This window comes from Spermophilus citellus (assembly GCF_964194105.1).
Source record: "Spermophilus citellus genome assembly, chromosome: 1".
NCBI lineage: Eukaryota > Metazoa > Chordata > Mammalia > Rodentia > Sciuridae > Spermophilus > Spermophilus citellus.
The window spans coordinates 2901094-2927544 of NC_138182.1; the positions used below are offsets into that span (position 1 = coordinate 2901094).

Genomic DNA, 26451 nt, shown 5'->3' on the forward strand with positions numbered 1-26451 from the left:
AGAAGACACGCAGAGTCAGGCACGTTGGCACATGACGCCCGCAGCAGGGGTGCAGGGCACAGACAAAAATACTGAGAGATCCTGAGTCCAAGGAAGTGTGTGGTTCTACAGCCATGTCACTTGGGTTCCAAGATTTCCACCCCTTCTAGTCCATGTGAAGATAGGATGATCTGGGTTCCCCTCGCCCTTCTCCTGGGTGGGTGCACAAGTGCTACCCCACCATCATTCCTCTGGGCCCGTTTACTCACACGCCTCCTCGCGGAGTTAGTGTCATAATGTGGGTCCCTCGTGACCAGTTGGGACTAGATGTGGTCATTCTCACTGACTGACTCTGACCAGCCCATAACACCATCAATCAGGGTCAGGGTTCCTCTAAATCACTGTGGCCGCAGCGCCCCAACACCCAAGCAGGGCTGGCAGTGGAGGTGTGAGTCCATCTACTCTGGATCCCAAGATAGCTAGGCTTACAGAAGAGTGCCGCCTTGTGGTGACACAGGTCTGTACACCTCCAGGAGACTGGCTGGTGGACCCTGCTCGGGTTTGCTCCCTTGCTAAGACTAAGTATTTGTCCAGGTTCCAAGGAGTGAACAAGTCCCCAAGAGGGGACCTGTGCACCCACGAGGAGGAGGCCTTTCAGCAAGCAGGAAGGAGAGGGAAACACCAATTTTAAAGAGTTTTGCCATGTGGTTGGAAAAATGGCACAGGATTCCAGGGTCAGAGAGCTTCTTGGTGAGTTCAGATGTTCAGGGAAAGATGAATGGGTACTGGCTGATGTAATCTGGTCTTACTACACCTTGACACAATGTCATTCATTCTTTGAACACAGCCCAGTGCCGGAGTCAAGCCAGCGTGTCCAGGAGCTACAGCACCTGGGGACAGAGCCGGGATGTACCGGCAGCTGACATGCAGTACGCACTGTAGTGAACCAGCTAACAGAGACTTCCAGGTAGGACGAGTACTTTGAGAATCAGGGGCCTCAGGAAAGTCCTTTCCGAGGAGGTGACACCAATTAAAATCCAAAGGGTTGGGGTCAGGACAGGCAGGGCACAGGGGATGTGTCCCAGAGGATGGGTGCATCTAAAGGGCTGGAGATGGAGAGAGCCGTGGCTGGAGGGTGCATGCAGGGTGCAGGGGAAATGGTCCAGGAGGTTTGGTTTTTATCCCCAGGCCAAAAGGAAGCCATTAAAGACCTGAAGGAGCAGGTCACATGACCCATTGTGAATTGGGTGTGGGGAGCCAGGTGCCCAGAGCAGCAGGTTCTGGCTGGAGCTCCAGGGGTCATGGAGGGAGCAGGGCACCAGGGAGTGGCAAGGTGGAGAGCTGTCTGGGGTGCTTGGGAGGTGCATGTGTCCGCTCTGCATAGAGTGCGGGGTCTGCACATCTGTGGTTCAAAGCACAGAAGCAGACGGGGGCAAAATGGGGGCCTGGCTGTGTGTGCTGATTCACGAAGGGAGGAGTGTGCCTGGGCGGAGGGCAGAGAATGGGGAGAACCCACCTCTGGAGCTCCATGCCACAGGAGGGGGTGGGGAAGGAAGAGGTAACCAGGAGCCCCAGAAAGAGTGCTGGGGAGGCCCTGGGCCAGTCATGGAGGGGGTGAGGAGGCACCACGCTCTGCCTCCAAACAGGCCAGGTGGGCTCCGTGGGCTCCACCTGCTGTGTCCCACCCTCCCCACGGTTATGAGGAGTGTACCACAGGGATAGTACTTCAGCCACCCGACTCCAGGGCCACCAGCATTTACAACTGGAGGCACACCAGTAAGGACAAAGATGAGTGGGTCCCCAGGAGGAGGATCAGACACTTTGCAAACACAGTCACATAGGCAGAGTGGTGCCTGAGAGGCTTCCTCCCTCCTCCTGGTCGTCTTCCTAGTCCCATCTCCTTCCTAACCAGGCTTTGAGCCTGGATGCTCTCAGCAGAACAGTGGCATCCGGCTTACTCCAGAGCAGCAGGGAACACGGCCACTCGACTCCTCTAACTGACTTGGAAGTGAGAGCAAGCAACATGTTTCACCCAGAAGGGAACCGACTTCAAGGCTTGATTTCACTGGAACTGCACAAGACTGGAAATTCTAGTTTTCATTCCTAGCCACACACAAAATAGGATGAAGTGCAGTTAATAACAGGAGTCCAACAATTTCATTCTGGGGGAAAAAAACAGAACTCCAGGGAAAAAGATCACTGATATTCAACTCAAGTGTACACACACACTTCTCTCTTTTTTTCTTTTGAGGTGGGGTCTCATGTTGACAGGCTGGCCCTGAACTCACAGTTCTGCTTCAGCCTCCAGAATAGCTGGGACTAAAGTGTGTGCCACCACGCTGGCCACCGACACTTGTAAAAGGTCATGGTCATTGTGGCTGGCTACTTTTTATATAAGGGGTTGCTAAAAAAAAATTGTGTGTGGGGGAGATGTGAAACAATATATATATCATGAGGGTAAGAATTTAAGTTGTATGCTTTAAAATTCTTTAGTTGATAAACTTTATGTGATATCATTCCATCTATTTTACACACTCCCTTATCAGTCTACAACATAGATCAGAATTTAGTTGATGATCTGTGATTGACTTACACTGGTAAATTAGTAAATTGCAGATTTACTAAGAAAGATTGGATAGCATGGTTCGTGTCTATCAAAATGGAATTTGGTCACAGCAATCAATGGCTATCCTAGTCTTCAATCACAGCGACTTGTTTTTATGCTTTTATTTTAACATATATTCTGTTCCAAATAAGGGCAACTCAACAGATACTATTTACTTGGAAAGATAATTTGGCTATTATTGCAGATCCACATTAATAAATATCACATAATAGAAAATATTAAAGATAACATTGTTCAAACTCTTTGGCAAATTCATGACCCAGGAAAATATCTGTGCTTAAAACTTTTTGAAAAATGTAGAAACCTGTGGAAAGTAGAACTATATGAAATTAAAAATTTACCATAAAATATGAAATAGGTATGGAGAAGTCACTTGTGACTCTTAATAGAAGAAACACTTCTAAAACCTCCAATAAGTTTCCTTCTGGAGATTTCAAAGTATCTTCTAAAGCAATTAAAACCTCAATGTTTACATTTGAATTTAATGGAAATCCAACTCTATCCATTAGCAAATATGATGTTCATTCTCCCTGAAGATAGAAGCTAGTGAGAGATTACTGGAGGTGACAACAGAGAATTTAGAGTGGACTATTTTGAAAAGGAGAGGCTGTTACACTTTGGCCAGTGCCACACAGATAGGGTGTGACCTCCTATGTTCCTCCAGTGCCTTGTCCAATCTCCTGGGGGACACAATGTTCCCATTAGGAATTTCAGAGTGTTGAAAGCATACTGGATACTGAAGCTGAAAGCATGCCCTTTTTGCACAGCAGGCCCAAGGCAGCCCGCTGTGCACATTCTCGGCCTCCTGGGGCACAGCATTCCCAACACATGAGAGCTCAGCAGCACTGAGGCTGGAAATGCCTCTCGGGCTAACCCTGGAGGTGTCGTGGGGCAGCTGGTGGGCCACCGTCTCAAGCTTGTCTTGTATGAGCTGAGAACAGAGGAGAGGGGCTGCAGGTCAAGGAGTGGGCCTCTGCCCTGGAAGAAGGTGTGTGCGGTTGGCACACAGACCCGGGACAGGGCTTCAGCTCACATTTACACTGGCATCTCACCTGTTTGGCTGAGGCAGTAGTAACCAAAGTTCACTACATAAGAGCCACGTGACTGCAGCCACTCGACAGGCTGACCTGTGTCCACTCCCATCCCAGCTGAATGAGTTCAGGATTATTTAGCAAAAAATTCCAAATAAAACCCTGCTGGGTTGGCTGGACCCAGAGGACCCAGCACTGGCACACACCTGCCTTTGGCATCCCTCCACTCACCATCTGGTCCAGGTGGTCCGGCAGGCCCGGGGGCTCCTGGGAGACCGGGCTTTCCATCAGCTCCGGGTGGGCCAGGGTAGAATGCAGGGATGCCAGGTTCTCCTTGGAAGCCTTTGGGTCCCATCTCCCCTGGGAGGCCTCTCTTCTCATCTGAAACCCACAGCATTAATCAATGTCACAGAATAGGGCGGCACGGGGTTCCTGGTGTTTAGGGGCTGCGCTGATATTTACGTCCACAGACCACCAGCAGGTGCAGCGGAGTTCACAGTCTAGTCAGTGACGTAAAGGTGGATGCCGCCTTTAAAATGTCTTTAAAAAGTCCCCTCTTCTCCCTCCAACAATGGCCTTTGATTGTGCCAACTTTCGGTGCCACAGTTCTGCACAACTCCTGTGTGCCTTCCAACCAGCTGATGGGACCAGGCTAGTTCCCAGTTGGTGGCACAGTCTAACGCAGCTGGGGTTACTGTCACCTGCGTGAGGTTCCACACAGACATCACAACAGGCTGGCGTGGCTCGTGCCTGAGGAGCACCCACTCGTCTCAGGTGTCCCTGCTCACAGGAGCTAAGGCACTTGAATCTGAGGTCTGATGCCACTAGGCCCCTTACCTTCATCTCCAAAGGACAGGCCAGGGGGTCCTGTGGGCCCGGGGTCTCCTGGCTCACCGCGGCTTCCTGGCTCCCCATGAGGTCCTGGAAATCCTGGGTCACCTCTGGCACCTAGAACGGACAAGTCCCCGGGTAGGGTGAGCCTGTTGTGTGCAGACTGCAGCAGGCAGCACCTTCTCACTGGAACTTATCTGCTGACTATTCTGAACACAGAGGAGGTTCACATGTTCAGGAACTAGGGGGTTCTGGGTTTCAGGGTCTCATTCACGATCCAATGGGGGGTCTATGGGGGGATTCCTGTCATTATGAACAGCGCAGGGGCGCCGAATGCTGAGCGAGCGCTTGGAGTTTTCAAAGGTGGGGAAGGTTCTTTTGAAAGAAGAATCTGATACTGAGGGATCACAGGGAATAAAAGGACAGAGGCGGAGGTCATTTGGAGCGGAGGTCATTTGGAGCGCAGCCTGAGTGTGGGAGCCCGAGTGGTGACCACCAGAGCCCATGACTCCATGGCCCCATGGCCCCCGCGTAGACCTGTTGCAGCCCCCTTCTACAGGTGAGAGAAGGGCGCCCAGAAAGGACATCAGCCACACTGTGTGCCCAGCTCCACTGCACTCGGCCGGACCGGGCTGGGCTGAGGGATGTTGGGGACAGGCTAGTGGGAAGTTAGGGGAAAGAGCAGCTGAGCCCAAAGCTCCATGGGAGGCAGAAGTGAGGACAGTAATTCCACAGCGCATCAGGCTCCAGAGGGGAGGCCAAGGGGCTGGCTCCTCTCCCCCGGCTCTGCGCCCTCAGGGCTTCCTTCGGGGCTGGCAGGTGGATAACAGGTGGACTTCCATCCCTACTGAACAACTGCTGAGCAGCATCCCTGTGTTCTCTAGCTGCCTCACAGCGAACTTTTACCACCTACGTGTTTTTATAATTAGGAGAGAACAGAGGAGAAAACCACATTTTGTCACACACTATCAGTAATTTGGGGAAAAGCCATCACTCTGCATATGATCTTCCATTTTTTCAACCTTAAAACATTTTTCTTAAAGTGAGATGAGGATTGGTGGCCCTCTTGAGCTGTGGGTGCGAGTGTTTGAATTTCTTGCCTGTCCCTCTGCTTGTTGCATATAGCACTCAGGAGAGTCACTTGGCTTCCCCGAGCTTCAATTTTTCCCTCAGAAAGATGGAGCTGAGAGTCACCCAGCTCACAGGGCCATTGGGAGGGGTGAACAGATTGACAGGTGCAATCAGAACCACCTGGAACAGTTGCTTGGCACACCGCACACGCTCTAAAGAGTTTCTGTTGTCACAGTAGCAGCGTGTCTGAGAAGACGCCTGTTTTAGCTACTTGGAATCCTTTCCTTCAGCACAAACCCTCTCCTTTCTGCATTTCCACAAGCCCATGCAAGGCTGCGTTGTAACGATACACCCCACCCGGAGGACTCTCTCCAGAGGTAACCTTCTGCTCTGCCACTCTGGAATGTAACTCAGTCACATTCCAGCTACCAAAAGCCAGGAGCATCTTCCCCGGAGAAGAGGGCAGTGGAGGCATTTCTACATCTGCATGTGGGCAAAACTGAATTTCCAACCATCCATCTTTCCACCTGACGGCCAGGCACACAGAGTGGGGTGGGGGAACTGAATGGGCCCTGAGCTCTCAGTCAGCCATATTTTTGATAATGCAAAAGATCATGTTAACGGTGATTTAAAAATCATGTGCCCAAGGCCTCAAAAGGAATGTTTTCATTTTATCAAGATCACAGATCCTGGGCTGGGGTTGTGGTCAGAGGTAGAGCGCTCGCCTGGTATGTGCGAGGCACTGGGTTTGATCCTCAGTACCACATAAAAAAATAAAGATATTATGTCTACCTATAACTAAAAAAAAAAAAAAGAAAAAGAAAAAGAAGAAGATGACGAATCCTCAATCAAGTCTAGCCAGCCATAGGTGCTGTTTTGGGCTTTGTGTTCACAGACACTTTAGATACTGTGGGTGGAAAGGTGGGTCATGGGTGCTGAGCGCAGTCCTCACAGCAGGCTCATGGGTGGCTCCAGGCCCACAGAGATACGTGTCCAGGGTGCTCACCAGCCCTGGGGGACAGCTGCTGTCGGATTTCCTGAGTGATATTCTAGATAGTAAAACCAGAACCTGTGCATCACGTACACCCCTGGAAGGCAGTGAGGCCCGTCAGGCAGACAGAGGTTGGTTCCTGTGATACTCCCGAGCCCTGCGGGAAGCGACGCCCCAGGCTGTGTCTGAAGCTGCGTTCTCAATACTTTGTTTGGTTTTGCTTGGAAAAAATCTGTCTTAAAATTTCATGAGTCTGTGTCTTTGGCAGAAGGAAGTATACATGTGATGCTAAATCATTCTGGGGAAATTTTCCTACCAACCTTTAGCCAGGGAAGGATGAGGCGAGTAGGCAGGTGGTCCTGGGGGACCCTGGTCACCTGCTTCCCCCTGGAGAGAGAACAGGAGAGAGTGAGAAGGGCCTTCTGGGCTTCCGTAACTACACATTTCCAAAGAATCAAGGTGGAGACGGAGTCAGGTTGGCAGGGCGACTCTTCTGACCAGTCCACCCACAGCCTGTCCCTGCAGCCACATCTCTGCTGCGTGGTGGTGAAGTCTGGTGCCCCACTGCCAGCCAGTGCACTGTTGTATACAGTGTGTCCCACAGGCCAGACCAGCAGTGTGGTGACATCTGGGCACCCAGAGACGGGGAGTGGGGAGGGGTTGTGGCAGCTCCTGAGGTCCTGCTCTCACCAGATACGTGTCAGAGGGAAGGCCCAGCTCACCCCACTGGTCCTCGGAATCAGCCAGACAAGCTGTGCCCTCCCCACAGCCCTGCTGGACCTCTCTCTCCTGGGGCAGCCTGGGTGGCCCTATAGGGCATATGTCACCCTGATCCTGGGCGAGGCGTCCATGTGGCTAATGAGCGGTCAAGGGTCTCCTCCGACCAGGGATGGGCACTGCGTGTTCCCCATCTGTTTAGGGTGGGTGCCTCCTTCTCCGGTGGCGGGCGGGACCTCATCAGAGGGAAGGCTGAAGAGGACTCACCTTGGGTCCTCGGGGTCCATCCGTGCCCTGGTAGCCATCCAGCCCCCGGCTTCCCTGCGGAGAGAGGCTTGCTTTTTATTTTGATCTAACATATAAAAAGTGACCATGGCTTCATTATTGTAGCTAGAAAAACTAACAGTGATCAGCTGAACTCCCTGACTATCCAGTGTGTATTCCATTTCCCCTGAGTCTAGATCCAGAAATACCTTTTTAAAGTCTCTTTGTTTAAACCAGGAGCCAAAGTCCAAATTTGGCATTTGGCTGCCGGGTTCTCAGTTCTCTTTTAGCTCATAAGTTTTTTTTCTCCCCTTCCCCTTTCCTTTCTTTCTTTAAAGTATCTTTTTGTTGTTGCTGTTGTGGGAAAACCTGGGCCATTGTGCTGCCCATGTTCCCGTTGCTTTGGGTGTTGCTGTGGGTGCGGGGGTCTGCCTCCTTCCTGCGTTCTTCTCCCCTGGTCACTAGGGCTGGGGGCTGGTCAGTCCAGGAGCTGCTCAGAGGAGGCCAGCTCTTTCTTGTGCCCTGGGTACCAGGGTGCCAGGAGCCCCACACCAGTGATCTTGTGACTGAACAGTGGGCTCCGGTGTTGATGCCAATCCAGCTGCTAGAATCTTCCCAAGACGGGGTGTGAACATTAGCCCTTAACACCAAATACAAGTATGAAAATCTCCTGAGAATTCTCCTCTTTGTTTAAAAAAATAACTCTAATGTTGCTTCCTAATTCTCTTGAATATTACTGCAGGAAGACGTTCACCGTGGTGGGTCGAATCACGAGGTAACAGGGTGGATCAGAGCTTCCTGGAGTCGAGACGCCATTCCTCATTACAGGCTTCCTCTGGTACAGTCCCCGACCTCAGGACAGTGCAGCCTGAGGCCCCGAGGACTTGATGGGGCTCTTTCACAGGAGATTGGCATCGCCACAGCCGTGCTCCAGGAGAGGCGGACGTCTGCTTCCCACTGCAGACCTGCGGTTCACGTGGGAGGACTCACACGAGGTGGAGCTGGCTCCGAAAGCGGTCAGTGTCATGGTTTTCAAGGGCAGAATAACCCACATTAGGGAAAGTCATTAGGCAGAAGTCCTCAGGGACTGGCAGAAACAAGCTCCTGAAGGAATGTATTATGACAGGACTCTTCCAAAGAGACCCTGATGCTCCAGTAAACTGCCTCCCGCAGTCTAAACAGGCCGCCCGCGTCTCCGGCTCAGTGGGCGCCTTCCCAGGTCGGCGGCCCAGGGAGCGTGGGTTAGGCCAGACGGAACTCACATGGCCGCCTGAGATGTCTCCACCCCGTCAGCCTGAAGGCCAGCGGACTGTGGTGCGGAACCACAGGCTGCGCTGCGGCGAGGTTTCCACAGAAGAGCCCCACCTGGAGTCCCGTGTCACCACCCGGCCTCTCCAGCAGTAGCTGGAGAGCCGGGCTGACGCTCTTGAGCGGAACCTGGTAAGCTAGTGCCCTGCTGCCCACTGTGGGTAAAGGGACAGCCTGAACTCCAGCCAGTTCTGATCCAGGTCTCATGGTCCTGCTGACATGAGGAGGTGAGGGGGCTTCTGCCAACACTACCAGCAACCATCATTGGCTGGTGGCCCTCCAGGGCCTCAGGTCCTGGTGAGCACTTTTTACGATAACTCTAGTGTGAAAAGTGTTTGCCGTAGAAAAAGGAGGGAGATGATCTCGAATTGCTCGGAAAAGTTAACTTCTCCCATCCCCTGGAGAAGGTTCGGACTAACCACAGCTCTGTGATGGCAGTGGGGGTTGATGGCTTTGGTGTCATGCGGGGGGCCCACGTCTTCCCAGAGTGCATTTCTCCCTTGGTCCCCTGCTTTGATGCGTGGTATTTGTTAACGTCCACTGCTGTTCCTTGGAGTGGCTTCTGGCTACTTGCTCTTTGTTATTGCATAAGACCAAACCATGAGCACAAGATCAGGGTGACCTGGGGAGGCACGGGCGCTGCACAGACACCCGGCCACCTGGCCTGCAGTGCGGCCTCTATATACATTTTTACAGCCAAGTAAACTATTCCTACAATCCACTTAGCCACAGATGTCTGCATCTTCCCATGTCACAGCAACTGCAGAGAGGAAGCTGGAAGGGTGGTCGGCCTTCCTCATGCCTGACCATGCAGGTGGCCAGGGCCTCGTATGGCTCATGGACTTCTGGGTTCTAGGGGCAGCTATGTCGAATCACCTTTTGAAACAGCTCAATTCCTATGTGTTGGGTGCAGAGAACCGATCATAACTGATTTCACTAGTGTGTGGTAGGCAACCTGGGAACTGGCAGTGACCTCTGAGGACAAGGGTGGGCAGGGTGGGAGACTGTCGAATATGGAGGCCTGCTTTGGTCTCCGTCTGTTAGCCAGCCTCGTCCTTTGCAGCCCTTTGGCTGTAAGCTGACCACAGGACCGGTTGGCTGTAGCATGGACAGCTGTTGCCCTGGAGTGCTCATAATGAGTACTGAAAGTAAATACTCAGAGAAACTAGCTCTATGTGTTCTTTCTCGTATGATCTAGTGTTTATGATTTTAAACCTGATCCAGAATCATAGTACATTTTTCACATAACATTTCCCCCTAAAAACCTGCCCACCCAAACACATGGTAAAAACAACTGTTTGGGTTATCATTGGACATAAAACATCAAAGTGTGTGTTGATCTATAAAAAATATATCAACCTCGGGGACTGAGCTGACAGCCTTCCTAAGAGTGACAACGATGATGTAGAAGGGTATGAGGTCCAGGGAGGCAGCCAAGCAATGAAAGTCTTGGGGGAGGGATCAGTGGAAGAACTGAGAGGCTGATTTGCAAGAAAAACCTCAAGAAAAATGGCAAAAATCTAAGTTTTGTGAGTGAAAGGCTTATTTATGCTACTGTCAATGCAGGGAAAGATGCTGGCTCTGGGGCCAACGTTCTTTTCTGCAAAGCTGTGCTTATTTGAAGGGCCTTTGTAAGAGACCTCAGGTCCAGAGCAGACTGTTTGACGCAGCAAACTTACTTTCTGTCCTGGGGACCCTTTCTCTCCATCGAAGCCAGAAGGGCCCTGGGTTGAACAGAAAACAGCGATTAACAGCTCAGAACATGAAACAGAAATTTCTAGAGGTAGATATTTTGGTACTTGAGGAGGATCAAAACAACCAAATTCAACACAAGAACAAACCACCAAATATAATTCTCCCTGCTTCAGAAGGTGGGGTGGGGTTGTGCAGAGATCTGACCGTGGTAAGACGGGAAAAGGAACAATCACCACTTAGAGGAGCAAGCTGCCCTTCCTACGAGAGGTTCCCAAACACCTGGAGTCCTGTTTTCTAAAGGGGAGGTCATGCCGGCAACACCTTCATCCAATGCACCATTTCTGCTGCTTAAGGAAACATGGAAGAACTCACAGAAGTGGCACAGGGAACACAGAAGACTCCTGGACCCAGTGTTCTGCAAGTCTCTCTTCTTACTCAGAGACCATGTCTTTTTCATGGTAATGACTGCCAGATAGTCAGCAAGACCCTCCTTCACCTCTCACTGGGCCCAGGACTCTGACCACACTTCCCTACCTGCGACTGAATCTGGAGGCGGCCAGGGGCTTTCAGGATGCTGCTCTCAAGGTGGTATCTACATCTCCTGCAGGATCCTCTACCAGGGACATTCTTTCTTCTTTTTTTTTTTGGCGGGGGCGGGGGGTACTGGGGATTGAACCCCAGGGGTGCTTAACCACTAAAACATATCCTCAGTCCTTATATTAATTTTTTAAATTTTGAGACAGGGTCTTGCTAAGTGCTTAGGATCTCACTAAGTTGCTAGGGCTGGTCTTGAATTTGAGGTCCTCCTGTCTCAGGTTCCTAGTTGCTAGGATCACAGGCATGCACATAGCACCAGTGACTTTGTTTTTTATAGTGCTGGGGATGGAACACATGCTGGGCAAGCACCTACCACTGAATTCCATTGCCCTTTTATATTTGTTTTGAGACAGGGTCTTTGATGAGTTGCCCAGGCTAGCCTTGAACTTGTGATCCTCCTGCCTCACTTCCCCAGTAACTGAGATTACAGGTATGTGCCACCACACCTGGCACTAGGGACATTCTCGTTGTACTCCTGGGGCAATCAGAAATCATCTGTGTTCCACACACTACATTTTTGGTTATCAAAGACTAGATGAGCCTAAAATGACACAATGTTTGGGTTTGGTCCTCTCCCTCCAGGTGGGGTGCACAGTTTCAGAAGCTCCAGTGTTGGGTGAAGGTGAAGGGGTGAGGGGCTGCAGAGATGACCGTCCTGGAGCAGGGTGTCCAGTGAGGAGGCCGTATGTGTGTGGGGGGGCGTCAGAACAATGGTAATACACTGCACTTTCTGCTCACTGTTCTTTCTCTTCTTTTTTTTTAGCTACACATGGACACAACATCTTTATTTTGTTTATTCATTTGCTACGTGGTGCTGAGGATTAAACCCAGTGCTGCACATGTGCGAGGCAAGTGCTCTGCTACTGAGCCACAACCCCAGCCCCTGCTCACTTTTCTTATGAGCCTAAAACTGCTCTAGAAAAATAAAGTCTATTCAAAAAGCCAAATAGACAGACATTCTCAGTTATAAAACTCAGCTCACCCGTGGTCCTGAAAAGCCGACGATGCCTTCCTCTCCCTTCACGGAGATGCCCTACGAGAGAGCAGAGTAGCATGAAGGGCTGCCCTTCCCAGCCCCAGTGCCCCACATCCTCCATGACATGAGGGTGCTGGGAAAGCCCCCAGTGTGCCTGGATGACACGGTCATGGAGTAAGTGACAACCGGGGAGAAAGGAAATACGAGGTAGGCTGGTGGGATGAGCGAGAGGGCAGAGACCCCTCACCCAGACGGAGGCCAGCCCACCCCCTCCCAGCCCCACCCACAGCCCACACTTCTGCCTTAGAACTTCAAATAAGGTTGACTGGCCAGGGCTTGTCGTGCAAAAGGAGGGCGCTCTAAAAACATTTTCTGGAAAACCAGAGTGTGACGATAAATACTCCCTCCTTGCCTAGACAAGCAGAAGCCAACTCCAGAGCACAGGGCTGTCAAGACAGGCCCACTCCACCTGTCAGCAGGAGCCCGGGACCCAAGGGAGAAAGGCACTGGCCACCGGCCTGGCCACCGAGCTTACCTTTATGCCGGGCTCCCCCCGGCTTCCCTTTTCGCCCTGCAGAGAGAGTGAAGAAGAAGAAATACGCATTGATTTGTGAACAGCAATATCTGACACTTGATCAGGAATATGAAGTAAAAAGTCTTTAATAAAACTTTAAACCATTACTACAAATGAACTGTAGCCACTAATTCCCCAAATTTGCAGCTTCAAAAATCGAATGGAAACAAAAGTGTTAGTTTTAGATTTTTTAAAAAATATTTTTTGGTTGTGGATGGACACAATATTTATTTATTTATTTTGCATGGTGCTGAGGATCCAACCCAGTGCCTCACACAGGCGAGTGCTCTGCCACCGAGCCCCCGTCCCAGCCCCATTATTCTAGACTTTTACAAGATAAACCAAATCATGTGTGGTTCCCCTACGTGGGAAGGGACTGAATGCAGTTGAGAGAAGTTGCCTTTTCCCCTCTCTTTTTCTCTAGTGCCACTGGGAAAATAGTCACCCTCTTTACCTTGTACTGATCCGGGTGGATGGTCGTCCTGGTGGGCCCCGCGATGGGGTGGAGGGTGTCTGACGGGATCCCGTTGGGTCCTGGCAGTCCTACATCGCCCTGAGTGTTCAGCAAGAGAAGTCATTGTGAATTGAAAGAAGAGTCGAAAGCTTGAATGGCAGTACAACCCACCACAACACTGCTTTTAATTTTTGCATGTTGCCACCTGTATACCTACTTTTCAGTACAATGATCCTAAAATAAAATGATCATAACAGCATAATCCTAAGATGAAATTCTTTTTGTCCCACTTTCACAAGTAGTTGTTTAGCGCCTATGCATCAAAACTGCGTTGACTGTCAAGTTGCGGACTGCATTTCCTTCTCGGGAATTCCCTTCTTGTGATGAACTTCTGCACATGGAAACTACATCATGAGGGCTCCTGATGTCAGCCACTGCCGCTTGCCAAGACGACCCCGAGATATAAGCAATGCCTGAGAAATGGAAGGCTAGTCCAGTCTTACCACCACCCCACCAGCTAAGGGTGTTTTTATGTAATAAAAAACTGTCTCAAATAAATCTATCATCTCAAGTTTGAGCCTAGTGATCACCAATAGAAACACCAGCAAACTGAAATGCTGTGTCAGCTGTCAAGAGCAGCACTCTACAATGAATTCTGAACGTCCACTAACGTGTCCTTCAAATACTGGAAACTGTCCCTCTCCTTGGCCTACTGGGACCTCGCCATTGTCACTAGTGGCTTGAATCAGCCCTCTGTAAGTCACAGACGTTCCGTTAATTTCCACTGTATCTGACGACCATTCTCTCCATTAATGATTTCTTCCCATATTTTTCTTTTTTTAATTTTCATCTTGGCATATATTTCAGCATGTGGGAAGCAGCCCCATTTTGTTTGCTCTATTTTTGTGTGTTTGGAAATTCAGTGTTTTTCCTTTGAGACTTCTTTCATGCTCTTCATGCAAAAAACCACGTCTTCACGTCTGAGTAGTACTTAGTTCCACTCAGTGTGCAGCTCAGCCCAAAGCAGAATGGAGACAGAGTGGCCCTGCTCACACAGCCAGGACCCAGGTGAGTGCCCTGGGCATGGGGGGCGGCTCGGGTGTGGGCGCCTGCTCTTCTCTGAGGCCAGGAGTCCTTGAATCTCAGCACTATCAGCAATGATAAAAGCCATAGGGTCCTTGCTCCTGCCTTTGAGGCCAGCAAGCACCACTGTCACCTGCCCCTGAGATGGTGCCATGTCACCTCTGGTCCTTGACTGAGTCCCTTTAGCACCCTGGGTTTCCATTGTTAGAAGACACATTCACTAAATGCCTTTGCTTCCCAGCTGGGCAGTCTGGGGTCACAGCACTGTGTCAGAGGCCTAGGCCAACCTGGACAGCTTGTATCATGACTCACTCATCTGCGACCACCCTGAGAACTGGCCCTAGCCGGTGGTCGCCTCCCATGTGGCGGATCACCTCCCGTCTCCGTGTCAACCTCCGTAACTGATAGCGATGCAGCCATGCACATCTCCCAGGGTGGCTTACCTTTTCACCCTTCTGTCCATAGAAGCCCAGTCCTCTGTTGCCCTGGAAAGATCAATGGCTTTTGTGAGTTTTTAAGTCAATAATCACAGTGAAATAAAACTCTGTTTTTAGAAGAAGAAACCCAAAACCTGCCTACGTGCACGGCACTGAGCCACCGGACCTGCAGAGGACTCGGGCTGCGGCTCCCAGGGGCCGACTGGCTGTCAGGTCCTCTGACTGGGCCTCAGGGACCAGAGCTGAGGCTGGCAGCACCTTTGGACTCTCTCTCGGAGCCCACTGCCTCTCCAGGGGAGACCAGCCCCTTCATTCCCTCCATTCCCTATTTGAAGGTCACTCTTTTTCTCATTCTCATTTCATATAAGCATTTCCTATCTTTTTGGGGGATTTAAAATCACTCTAACTGTAATGGTTAAGGTGATTCTTAGTGTTGGCCAACTTTCACCCTCCTTTGCCCAAGAGGCAGAATCGGGCCCTGAGCCAGCCCCAAAGTGGAGCAGCCTGGTGGGGAACCGGCCCACCCCGGTGTGGGAGCGGAAACGTGAGAGGCTGCCCCGAGTCCCCACACAGAGAGACCAGCTCTCTCCTGTCACTCCCAAACAGCTGGGCCTCATTCCCGGGTCTCCGTTTTCCCACAGTGAGAAGGGTCACTCGGAGCCCTCTCGGTCTTCCTCTCCGCAGTCTACCGTCCACCCCCTCCCATGCCCAGAGCTTTTCTGAAAATGAAAACCAAGCCTTTAATTAATTGTTGCTCTTTGCTTCTTTCCCACCTGGCTGGGAGCTGAAATCAAAGCACAGAAAAGCAGCTTGGCTAGATCAGACGGCCATTTGGGTCCCCTGTGGTCTTCTCTCCCTCCTGGGCTGGCTGTCAAAGTCACCAGGAAGTGACTTGACTGGGTGAGAATTTGGGTCCCCACAGTCCTCTCTGCTTCCTGGCTGGCTGTCTAAGTTACCAGGAGGTGACCTGGCTGGGGTGAGGATTGGGTCCCATGGTCCTCTCTGCCTCCTGGCTGGCTGTCAAAGTTTCCAGGATGTGACGTGGTGGGGTGAAGAGGGCTGCCTGTCTGCTGTGGCCAGTGCAGATCTGAGGCCTGCTGGGCTTGGGGGCTGCTGCTTCTCTGGCCACCCCACCAGCTTCTGCTGCCGCTGCTCTTGGCCTGGGGCCTCCCACCCTGCTCTTGGCCTGGGGCCTCCCACCCTGCTCTTAGCCTGGCAGGCAGGCGAGTCCAGCAGCTCAGTGAGCACCAGCTGCAGCCAAGTCTTGTCAGAGGTCATGGGAGATTGGGGGCAGGAGGGGGTGTGGCTGTTGTGTCACCAGGTGACATGGAAACGGGACTTCAGGTGGAGCTGGCATGGGACAGTGAGGGGTGGCAGGCCCTTATCTGGCGGGGAGGCAGTGGTGGCTCCTGGAGGTTCCCCACAGTGCCAGCGGGAGTCTCTGATGGGGCGAGTCTGACCAACGCTTCCCTCATCACCCTGGTCAGTGCGGAGGCTCACCCACCTCTCCCAGGTCAACGAACCCTGGCTCTGTTCTCCATGCTTCTGACAAACCACCTAGTTGGTTGTGCTTCTACCAACTTAAATCCTGCTGTGAGGAACACAGGATGGCAAGGGCTCCGCTGACCTGGGCAGCACTGGGCACATACGTCCCTAGAGCCCATCAGACTCCAGAGACAAGCGTCCCCGGCCTCCCACAGTGCACATGGCTACCACCTTCCCACTCCCCCAAATCAGCCCTGAAGACAACTTGAGCTGCCCCTAGGCTGTACTGTGGCATGACTGCTGACCCATAGCCACCAGGGTGACTTTCACAGGGTATCAGGAATGTGCTGACCGACCAGCACACAACAGACCATTCACATTCTTCACCTGCGGGACCGGCCCAGGACTCCTGCTACCCCACAGGATCTGTGCTCACAGTCGAACCTTGAGTCTTAAAAACCTGCGTATTTACTTCTATCATAATCTAAACAGTAATAGTTGTCAACCAAGTGTCCTATGGCGAACACACCCACAACCTGATCCCTCCCTTGTCCTGGTCCCCAAAAACTTACTGGCTGTCCTTTGGGTCCAGGGGGTCCGGGTGGTCCCTGCACAAATAAAAAGACATCTGTGAACTGGTTTCTTTATCCTAGGACCCAAACAACCTTTGCTGGGAGCTATGTTCATAAGAGTGACTCTTCCCGAACATCCTCATCTCCTTTTCTCCCAGTCTCTGCCAGGAACTGAGACGACAGCATCTCGACACTCGTCTTTGGCTGGAGACGGTTTCCTGTGAGAAGGTCTCCTTCACTGCAGGAAACCTCCCCTTGTCTGATGGAGGCCTGAGTGTCTTACTGCTAAAAGACCAGGAGCGTGGGAAAGGCGGAGACCCCTCGGGGTGGCCAGGTGTCCCGTGGGCCCCACGTGCAGCGGTGCAGCAGCCTCCTGCAAGTGCTTGTCACCTGGCTCTCTTACCTGAGCTGCAGGAGGGAGTAACCTTGACCCCCACTCAGAGGGCCAAGGCCATTTGGCTAGTGACATCCAGCATCCTGCCTCTGCGATGGCCACGGCCAGGTGGGACAGACTTCCACACCAGGCCTGGCCCAGGAGGAGCCCATCTCCTCTTTAGTGACCTGTGGGACTTTGGTCCACTTTGCTCACAGATGACAGGTCCTTTGTCACATGGTAGGCATGGGGCTGGGAGAGTTTATGCACCAAGGGAAGGGCACCGATGGGAACCAGGTCCAAATCATCTGCCATGGTCGGCAGTGAACCAGAGACCACAGACTTTGAGTCCTTATTCTTAAACCTCAACAGTAGCAAAGCATATGCAAAAATGCCCTGCTCTGTGTTGGTGACTTCTAAGGTGGCAGGTGCTGCAGGCTCCACGAAGCATTTCTCTATGGGCACTTCAACAAATGGCCTCTGGGGTGACTGGACAGAGGACTGGGTGGGAGCATCAAGAGGTACTTACGGGTCTTCCAGGGGCTCCAACTGGACCCATCGGCCCCACAGGTCCAGGGCGGCCAGGAGGACCCTGTGAACAACAAGAGGGTGTTTTGAAGAGACCAGCTGTGTGTGGAGGCTGGACGTTCTTAGAGCTGTGCTTGGAATCCTCTCTAATAAAAACAAAATTTACCTGGAATCCGACCAGTCCAGGCTCCCCAGGTTCACCCTGTTTGAGAGGAAATGATCGTTTCACTGTTCAGCACTGTTACATTGTTTCATATCACTACAGACCTAGAGCACATAGCTGGAGGGTACAGGACTCAGGGACCGCCACTCCCCGGACAGCCCAGGGCGTGGGGTACAGGCAAAGAGCACACCTATGATTACTGCAAGGTGGAAAGTGTCCCATCAGAAATGACTTTTAAATTCCTCCCAATTCATCCCAAAAGTCATTTAAATGACTCTTAAATTCATCTTCCATTCTCCCGTGAATCCTTTCACGGGGTCCCTCTTACACTCCTTCACTTGGTACTGAACTCTGCTCAGAATTCACATGGGATGGGCTCATTCCGTCTACCCTCCTGGGCACACGTACCCTGTATTTGTCGCGGTCCTCTTTAGACAGTGCATAAGGTTCACCTTTCTGTCCTTTGGGTCCTTGGGGCCCCTAAATTAGCAGATATATCATAAAGAGAGAAAAACAAGTCGTTAACACTGAGTGTAGCTCTAGTAATCTGTGCCATCAAGCTGTGGCTTCTGGAGTCTGAATGTCCCCTGGTGTACAGGTCACTCGAGCACCAGCCCTGTATCCAGTACCTCCTGATGGTCCCTGTGGTCTACACAGGAGACCTGAGCCCCAACCTGTGTCCGGCAACTCCTGAATGTCCCCGTGGTCTATGCAGGTTACTCTGAGTACCGGCCCTATGTCCAGCATGGTATCTTTCCTCAGAGTTAAAATGGAAGTACTTTCTAGAATTTAACTTATTTTTAAAAATCCAAACGAGTCCTCTCTATGCTCACCCTCTGGCACACCATCTTTGGGATACTCTGGCTTCCTTTGGCATTAGTGTCCTAACGATATTAATGCACATACATTCCAGGCCCATTTGCAGGAGAGAGGCTGCGTTCTCTCTACAACCAGTATTGTATCCAACATAGACAGTGTGGCACAAACATCTTTAACACCTACATATGCAGGCAACATTTCAAAGTGATAGGTATGTTTCTTGGTCATGAAATATATTTCAGAATAGAGTGGAAAATGGCGTAGCTTGTTGAAAACCTGAACCACATACACAGGAAGCCAGGGAGGGCCTGAAGGCAGATGGTGCGGCGCTTCTTTTGATTGGCTTCAGGATGAAGACTGGCAAAGCCCATTCACAACTTCCTCCTACTTTAAAAGGTCTTAAAAAAGTTCTTAAAAATGTTTTGAATTTGTAAGATTTTCATGGTAAAAAGGAGAAATACAGGGCTGGGGATGTGGCTCAAGCGGTAGTGCGCTCGCCTGGCATGTACGTGGCGCTGGGTTCGATCCTCAGCATCACATACAAAGAAAGATGTTGTGTCTGCCGAAAACTAAATAATAAATATTTAAAAAAATCAAAAAAAAAAAAAAAAAAAAAAGGAGAAATACCCTACTGATAAAATACTTCAGGGTTCTTGGCAAGAATCCTGAAAAATGAATGAGCCACAAAATGGACGATTCCGTGAAGCTCCTCCCCTGGGAAACCAAGGCTGGTCCCGTCTGCCACACGGCAAAGAGCTACAGACACAACCGTCCTGCCGTCATGAAGGTCCTGGAGCCTGTGAAGCCGGAGGCTCACAGGGGACCCCCAGGCCCACGTGTTTAATTTAGCTTGCTGTTACACTGTCATTCTCGTGAGCTGGAACATGGAGAGAATGGAGTGATGCGGGCCGGACATCATGGACCAGGCCAACCGTCTCATCCAAGATTAAGAAGGAATATGTCCAACCCAGGACAACTGGGCCTCGCGGGGGGGGGGGGGGGGGGGCGGGGGGCAAGACAACACGGGCAGGAAAGGAAGTGATGCGTCCATCTGGCCACAGGAGCGGGAGTCTCCCCGGTTCCGAAAGTCCAGGTTTGGGGGTCTGCCTGTCCTAGGCCAGCAGCAGGAGGCAAGTGCCCTTCTCAGAGTTTCTCAAAGGGTGGCCAGCACAGGCCCTCTGGCTGAGCCTGGAAAGGGAGCTCAGGCCACCTTCTCCCCTGAGTATCCGCCACCTAGGCTTCCAGGCCAAGCAGGTTGACCACCATGCTCATACTCACGGGGGAGCCGGGAAAGCCCGAGGGGCCGGAGGGTCCTTGTGGGCCTGTGTCTCCCCTGGTCCCATTGCAGCCGTCATAGCCAGGCCGGCCCCGGGGCCCGCCTTGGCCCGGGTGTCCCTGGGAAAGAGAACCGTGCGTGAGACCGGTAGCCTGCACATGGGTTTCTGGTTTGCATGCAATAAAATAGATGTAAATATTCTCACAAGCCCTGTCCCTTCACGAGTCCAAGCATGTCAAGTGTTCTGAGGCCTGAGCGGGGCACACCACCTGGCCAACGGGAAAGCTAGAGAGGGTCGTGCTAACTCTGTGAACATCTCCATCTCAGTTACCTGATTTCAACGATGTAGAGGGGTGGGGTCAATGATGTACCACTTATAAGCTATGTGACCACAACCTATTACACACTTTCTTTAAATCATGGATATACTTTATTATGTGATTTCTTTTGAGCTTCAGACTTTTTGATAATAAGCCAAACACTGATACTCCAGAGTGACTTTTGAGCCCATTAGGATTCCTTTCAGATTTACTTAAAAAACTTGGAAACTTTCAAGATCGGTGAATAAACCCCCTATGTACGTGCCTTGTGCTCTGAACAGCACTGAGCCATATAATGAGAGAGTGGGGCTTTTCTCTTATCTGTGCCTCTGTTTGCCTCAGATGTGTGCAGTCACTGTGTTGGCCTGGTGCTGTCAGCCAACTCCAGTGGAGAGTCCACATGCTCCTGTAACAGGTGAGTGCAGCTGCCCACCTGCTGCTGCTGCAGCAGATAGGGACCCCCACGAGCGAGTCCTTCAGATCCAGCTTGTGGAAACAGCTTTCTCGGAGCTCTGCTCAGGATCTTCCTGTTCTGTGGTGCCCCTGTGCCTCGTCTTCTTTGTCCTTTCCCTGGATTATCTGCCTACTGTTATTGGCCTTCTGATTGGAATTGGATGAGGGTGTTTGCGGCTGCCTGCCAACGGGACACGGCTTGAAACTGTGCTTCAGAGGAAAACCTAGACCACAGTGGGCTAAATATCCATCCCTGTGGCTCAACATCCAATTAGGTGCATTTCTATAAAACACAACTCAGCTTTTACCACGCACATGTCCGCTGGGGCCTGCCACGAGGACACTGAGGATCCTGGCCATGCAGAAGGTCCTGTGACCTTCTTCCTTTAGCTGTTTCCTTCTTCTCTTAGGAAGTCTGAGGGCTGAGGCCCTGAAGACAGACTGTGAACTCTCTGTAGCAAGCCTGCCTGTGCAGCTGGGGAGGGTCTCTCGCTGCGTATGTGTGTGTGTGTGCCTGCTCGTGTGTGTGCCTTGGTGATACAGAAGATGCCTGTGCAGGTTATGGGCACAGACATCTGTGTGTGTGGGGCTTGGAAGGCAGATGTCTCTGAGTCACAGCAGCAGACAAGGGAGGTGCTTCAAGACGTGCGATAAACACTCGCATCTCCGAGGTCAGCTGTGGCCGGAAAGCCGGCCCTGGGAAATCTGCTTCTGGGGCCCCGTGAAGACGGCTGTGAGTCAGTCTGTTTTGTTTATTTTTTTATGCCACAAGAAGTAAAGTAAACTAGGTTACAAAAACACATTTTATTGCATTTTGAGACTTTCTCATGAACAAGCCAGGCTGTTCCTTTTGCTTGCTCGGTGTGGCTACTACAAGGGACCTGAGAAGCTGCCCTTGGGCCTGCAGGGCTGCCTTCTGGTCCTCCACCATGCTGCACTTTCAGGTTGTTCAAAGCTTCCAGTGAGATCTCAACCCTGGCCCCTCCCCGGCACATCACACTCACAATGTCCATTTTTGGCAAAGTTGCCTCAATTCTGAAGCCAGGTCTGCAAACATGCTCGTGAACGGAACAGTCTGGTGTGAGTGACTGGACTCCAGGAAAGAGCTTTGCCCGGCGAGCCCCCATGTTTTATGCTATAAACAAACAGGAGGCCTCATCCAAAGTGTTTCTGTATGTCACAATTGTGCTGCCTTGAATGCACGCAATGTCTTAAAAACTCTCATCTTCCAAAAACTTACCGGAATTCCATCAGCACCAGGGAACCCAGAGACACCTCTTGCTCCCTGTGAAGAAGGTGACAAGTCAGTGACGGCCAGGACACGGTGCCCCTTGGGAGCCGGAGGACGTCAGCATCCTGCTTACCACATCTCCTTTGGGTCCCGCTGTCCCGGGGGCTCCTCTTTCGCCCTTGTCGCCTTTGCGGCCCTGCAGCCCTGGGAAGCCCTGCAGCCCGGGAGGCCCGGTGTAGCCCTGGGGGCCCACTGGCCCTGGCTGACCCTGTGGGAACAACGTACATTCAGCTTCCAACTGAAAACCAGAAACAGTCATTTTCAGTCAAGTTATTTCTGGAACTAGGCTTTTCATTCTGGAGAGCTATAATCTGCAGAGAACTTGATGTAAATTACCGTCTTCTACCTCAGCAGCCAGAGGAAGGTTTCTGGCTAAAGAGTTTGAGGGGAAAAACATTAGATGGAAGAAAATGTGATCCTGAATGACATAAGTCACCGTGTGAAAGGGCATCGGGCTGAGGTGAAGAGTGAACCTACTCGGCCGCTAGTCTTTTTCATAAAAAAGTTTCCAAACAGATTTCCCCAATCCCAGCTGTGTCCTCAACACAACGCGCGTGGGGTATGCGAGTGTGTGTCAGCTGTCCCATGCCCCGATGTTCCAGAGTAGGGCCTCTCTTCTCCTGCATACAAAAAATAAGGGGTGTCTAGAAAGACTCTTGTCCACACCCATTAGGATGGCTATTGTTGAAAACAACAAGAACCCCCAAGCCCCAAATTTGTGAGGATGTGGAGAAGTCAACCCTGTGCATCGCTGGCAGCAATGTGAGAGGGTGCCGCGCTGGGGAGAGGGTGATGTCGCCTCCCAGCACCAGATGGTGTCACAGGATCCCACAGCTTCACTCCCAGTCAGACCCAGAGGACTGGAGGCAGGAACCGAACAGATGCTAGCACCCTGGGTTCTCAGCACCATTCACATCGGCCAGGGGTGGACACAGCCCAGGTGTGCTCAGCAGATGACTATTAAACAAAACATGCTGGGTCCAGAGAATGGACGACTGGCGGCCTTAAAAGGGAAGGAGGCGGGGCTGGGCTGTGACCCAGGGGTAGAAGCTTCCTGAGACACGCAGGCCCTGGGTTCCCCTCAGCACCACAAATACAGAAAGACAGAGGAGGGGAGGAAGTTCTGATGCCAGCCGCTACAGGGGCCACTCGTGAGGACTTGGGCTGTGACACAAGCCGGTCGTCAGGAGGCAGACGCTGGGCGACCCCACTCCCGCGAGGCGCCTGGGCGGAAAGCCGGTGGCAGGTGCCAGGCTGGGGAGGGGGACTTTTTCTCCATGGGTACAGAGGATCAGGTTCACCTTCCCAAAGGTGAAGGTGACCTGCAGGTGTGTGGTGTGGCTGCCGCAGACCCGTGCGCCCCGAGGGAGGCAGGAGCACTGAGTGGGGGCCTCACCTTTGGACGGTTCTTAACCCGCACTGCTGGAGGTGTTGGGGCCTAGCTGTGGGGGCCTCGGTGGGGTGACTCTTGGGGGAACCTCTCCATGCAGATCAAGGGCGGGGAGGTAGGTGAGATTTGGAAGCCCCAGCTCTGATCTAGGGGCCAGCCCCCTCCAGACGAGGCAAGCTCTGCCCAGGCCGGCATTTCATTCTAGAGCCGTATGTAGCTGTATGTGGCTGTGGGGTAGGAGCATGTGCCCCCTCAGTGGCCTCCACTCAAGGACCACCAGCAGGAGAAACCCAAATGCTGCAGGACTGTTAAAGGACAGGACAGATGCCAGGTGGCTGCCACTGCCCTCTTGCCAGGGAGGAAGACCAGGTGAGGGGGACAGGCCTGAGGGAGACACGCGCCTGGGCTCATGGATGCTGAAGCTCAGCAGATCCATTTTCCTGCCTCTGCTATAAGTTTGGGAATAAAACACGTTTGACTCTGATTTTGACGGCTCTTTCCAGGCTGTGCACATTTGTGCCCTGTGTGTGGCTACACTGGGATGTGCCTTCTTGGGGTCACGCTCCACGCCAGGCCCTGTGTCCCCCATGCCGAGGCCAGGTGCTTGGCAGCATACACAGTGAAGTCCTGTGGCTGATGGATGACATCTCTACTTTTACTGTCCCTGTGCCGTGTCTTTCCAAGGGGATCACTTTCCAGAGCTATCAACAGAAGGGCACGTCCACCACAAGGACACGGGACATGTCTGACTGGTGGACACCAGGCCCTGCCCTGCATTTGCTGACCTATCCTTGTTCCCTTTGATGGGAAAGTGACTGGGTTTCCTTCCGTTATCAGTCAGCTTCTCTCTGACCTTCATTTCTTGGTGGGAGACCAACATATGGAGTATATCGCTAGCCTTCCCTTTTCTGGAACACGCGTTTCTCTTCCTGTGAGGGAACGTCCCCATAACATAAAGCCAACAGCCCTCAAGCGCAGGCTGCGGGGGCTCCTGGTGCACTTTTGTCTCCTAGGAGGAAACCTGGCCCCTGCACACAGACACTCCGGCCTCCTGCCCCTGCCCCCGACAGCTGCCCATCTGCTTTCTCTCTCCGAGGATCTCCCTGTTGTAGAAATTTACATAAATGAAGTCATATTGATGTGGCCTCTGGGTCTGGCTGCTGTCACTGGACATGCCTTTGAGGGCCACCCCCACGGCAGCGGGCAGCGGCACCTCATGTTATGGCAGGGTCATATTCCGTTGCATGGACATGCTACAACCCCTTCCCTCCATCTGTCGGTGGACATTGGGGTAACTCTGCCTGTTGGCTGTTGTGAGTCCTCCTGCCGTGAGCGCGTGTGTGGACATGTGCTGAGTTCCTGTGTCCAATCTCTTGGGTGTGTCCCTGGGCGTGGAGGGCTGGGTCCTAGGGTGACTGTTTTGTTTTCGGAGGTGTTGCCAAGCTTTCCTCCCAGTGGCCGCGCCAGTTTACACCCCCGACATCCTCAGCAGCACCCGCTCTTTTCTTGGGTAGAGCCATCTCCTAGGGGTCTACGTGGGGCAGCTGGTGGGCAGTTCCTCCTGAGCTTCTGCTGGAACGTGACGGTCCACAGAACCGAGTCCAGCTTCCTCTCCGAGGCAGGTCGTGCAGTCTGGGAGGAAGAGGGCTGAACTGTCCTTCAGGACTGAGCCCTGCATGGCCAGGATTAATGGGCCTTGGAGTCAGGGTCCAAGGGTCAGGGCGAGACTTTCCCCAGGACATCCTGCCCATCAGGGAAGTCAAGCGGCAGGGTAAGGCGCAGCTGGGGGACCAGGCAGGAGAGGAGGGTTTTCCTGTGCACCAATCAGCGTCATTATCCACTTCCACCTCAGCCCAAGGGCCCCACTAGAGAACTCCCTTCATCTCCTCCTTGCCTCTTGGAACATGTGATGTAAAATAAAGATTGACTCAGGAGCAGCAGGAGTCTACTTTAAATGTCTTCACATAAATCTCAAAATCTCCTAGATTCTTAAGATTCCTACAATATCCTTGATAAGAATATCACCCAGACTATTTCTCATAAGCCAGCAGAGGCTGTGCAAAGGAGCCGTGAGGTCATCTACCAGGCCTCTGCCTCTCCCAACACCAGGCGATCCTGCGCAGGCAGGTGAGCCCTCTCCCAGGAAACGGAATCACGAAAAGCATCTCTACACAGTGCTTCTGGGAGGAAGCACTGTTACAAGCTGTAAAAATGATGGATCTCATTTTGTCTCCAGGTCAACTGCACAGAGTGGTCATGAACTCCAGTAGAGGGGAGGAGACAGCTGGGTCTCTGAAAGGCTCAGAGATGGGGCTGCCTGCAGTCTACCCTCACTCCTCCAGGGGAGGGCTGCATCAGCTCACCCCGGGCTGGACAGAAATGCACAGCCCCAGCCCCGGGCTGCATTTCAAGTGATCCCCAAGATGTCCCTTTGTGTGAGAATCAGCTGGGCACAGTGGTGCACACCTGTAACCCCAGCAACAGGGGAGTCTGAGGAGGAGGATGACAACTTTGTGACAACTTTGAGGCCAGCTTTAGCAACTTAGACCTGGTCTCAGAACAAAAAATAAAAGTGCTAGGGATGTGGCTCAGTGGCAAAGTGCCCCTGGGTCCAGTGCCCAGTACTGCACAAAAAATAAAAAATAAATAAAAACTTAAGAAAGCATGAGAGCCTGCACCAAGCCACCCTGTCCCCTGACTGAGGTTCTGAGGGAGGAGATGGTTTTATTCAGTGAGAAAAACCTCTTAAGCACAGGGTTGGAACCCAGAAGAAGGTCTGGCTTACTGAGCCAGGCAAAGGGAAAGGAGGGTCCTGCTGTGCATCAGGGGTTCTATGTGGGACACATCGTGGTCACCGCAATCGATGCCCTGCCTTTCCCTTTGTGAAACCTCTGCTGGGGCGGGGCTCAGGGTCCGGTTGGCAGAGTCCAGGTGCACGTGGCCAATGTCCCGCGACTGTGGGGAGAATGCGAGTGGAGTGCCAGCACACCACACCTGCCTGGGCCTGGGCTCTCACCCCTGGAAATGGGGCGCACTGTAGTCAGAGGGGCGTGTGAGCAGAGTGACCACGACACCGACGGGAAGGGTGGGATGGGGGGGCGACCTGGTCCTATCGCATGTTCACACAGCCTCATGGTGGGCAAAACA

General features: G+C 52.3%; 1 protein-coding gene and 1 long non-coding RNA gene across 4 annotated transcripts in view; one reads left to right on the forward strand and one right to left on the reverse strand.

Annotated features, from left to right (window-relative positions):
* The window catches only part of COL4A2 (collagen type IV alpha 2 chain), a 147148-nt gene that overhangs the window by 30770 nt on the left and 89927 nt on the right, over window positions 1-26451 (reverse strand). For both annotated transcript variants that reach the window (XM_081283634.1, XM_081283633.1), the window contains exons 5-20: window positions 21988-22122; window positions 21864-21908; window positions 19853-19969; window positions 18164-18235; window positions 17759-17794; window positions 17594-17656; window positions 16692-16727; window positions 14641-14682; window positions 13115-13213; window positions 12622-12657; window positions 12093-12143; window positions 10498-10542; window positions 7514-7567; window positions 6850-6916; window positions 4474-4584; window positions 3868-4017 (exon numbers count right to left, since the gene is read on the reverse strand). In XM_081283634.1, the coding sequence (XP_081139760.1) occupies window positions 3868-4017; window positions 4474-4584; window positions 6850-6916; window positions 7514-7567; window positions 10498-10542; window positions 12093-12143; window positions 12622-12657; window positions 13115-13213; window positions 14641-14682; window positions 16692-16727; window positions 17594-17656; window positions 17759-17794; window positions 18164-18235; window positions 19853-19969; window positions 21864-21908; window positions 21988-22122 (1159 nt within the window). The remainder of the gene's footprint in view (window positions 1-3867; window positions 4018-4473; window positions 4585-6849; window positions 6917-7513; window positions 7568-10497; window positions 10543-12092; window positions 12144-12621; window positions 12658-13114; window positions 13214-14640; window positions 14683-16691; window positions 16728-17593; window positions 17657-17758; window positions 17795-18163; window positions 18236-19852; window positions 19970-21863; window positions 21909-21987; window positions 22123-26451) is intronic.
* On the forward strand, window positions 2-12073 carry LOC308643648. Of its 2 annotated transcripts, XR_014020766.1 has the most exons (5): window positions 2-729; window positions 827-946; window positions 8253-8950; window positions 11464-11540; window positions 11874-12073. It is a non-coding gene; the product is annotated as an uncharacterized lncRNA (long non-coding RNA). The 2 variants fall into 2 exon arrangements; XR_014020765.1 differs by having other exon boundaries at window positions 11464-12073.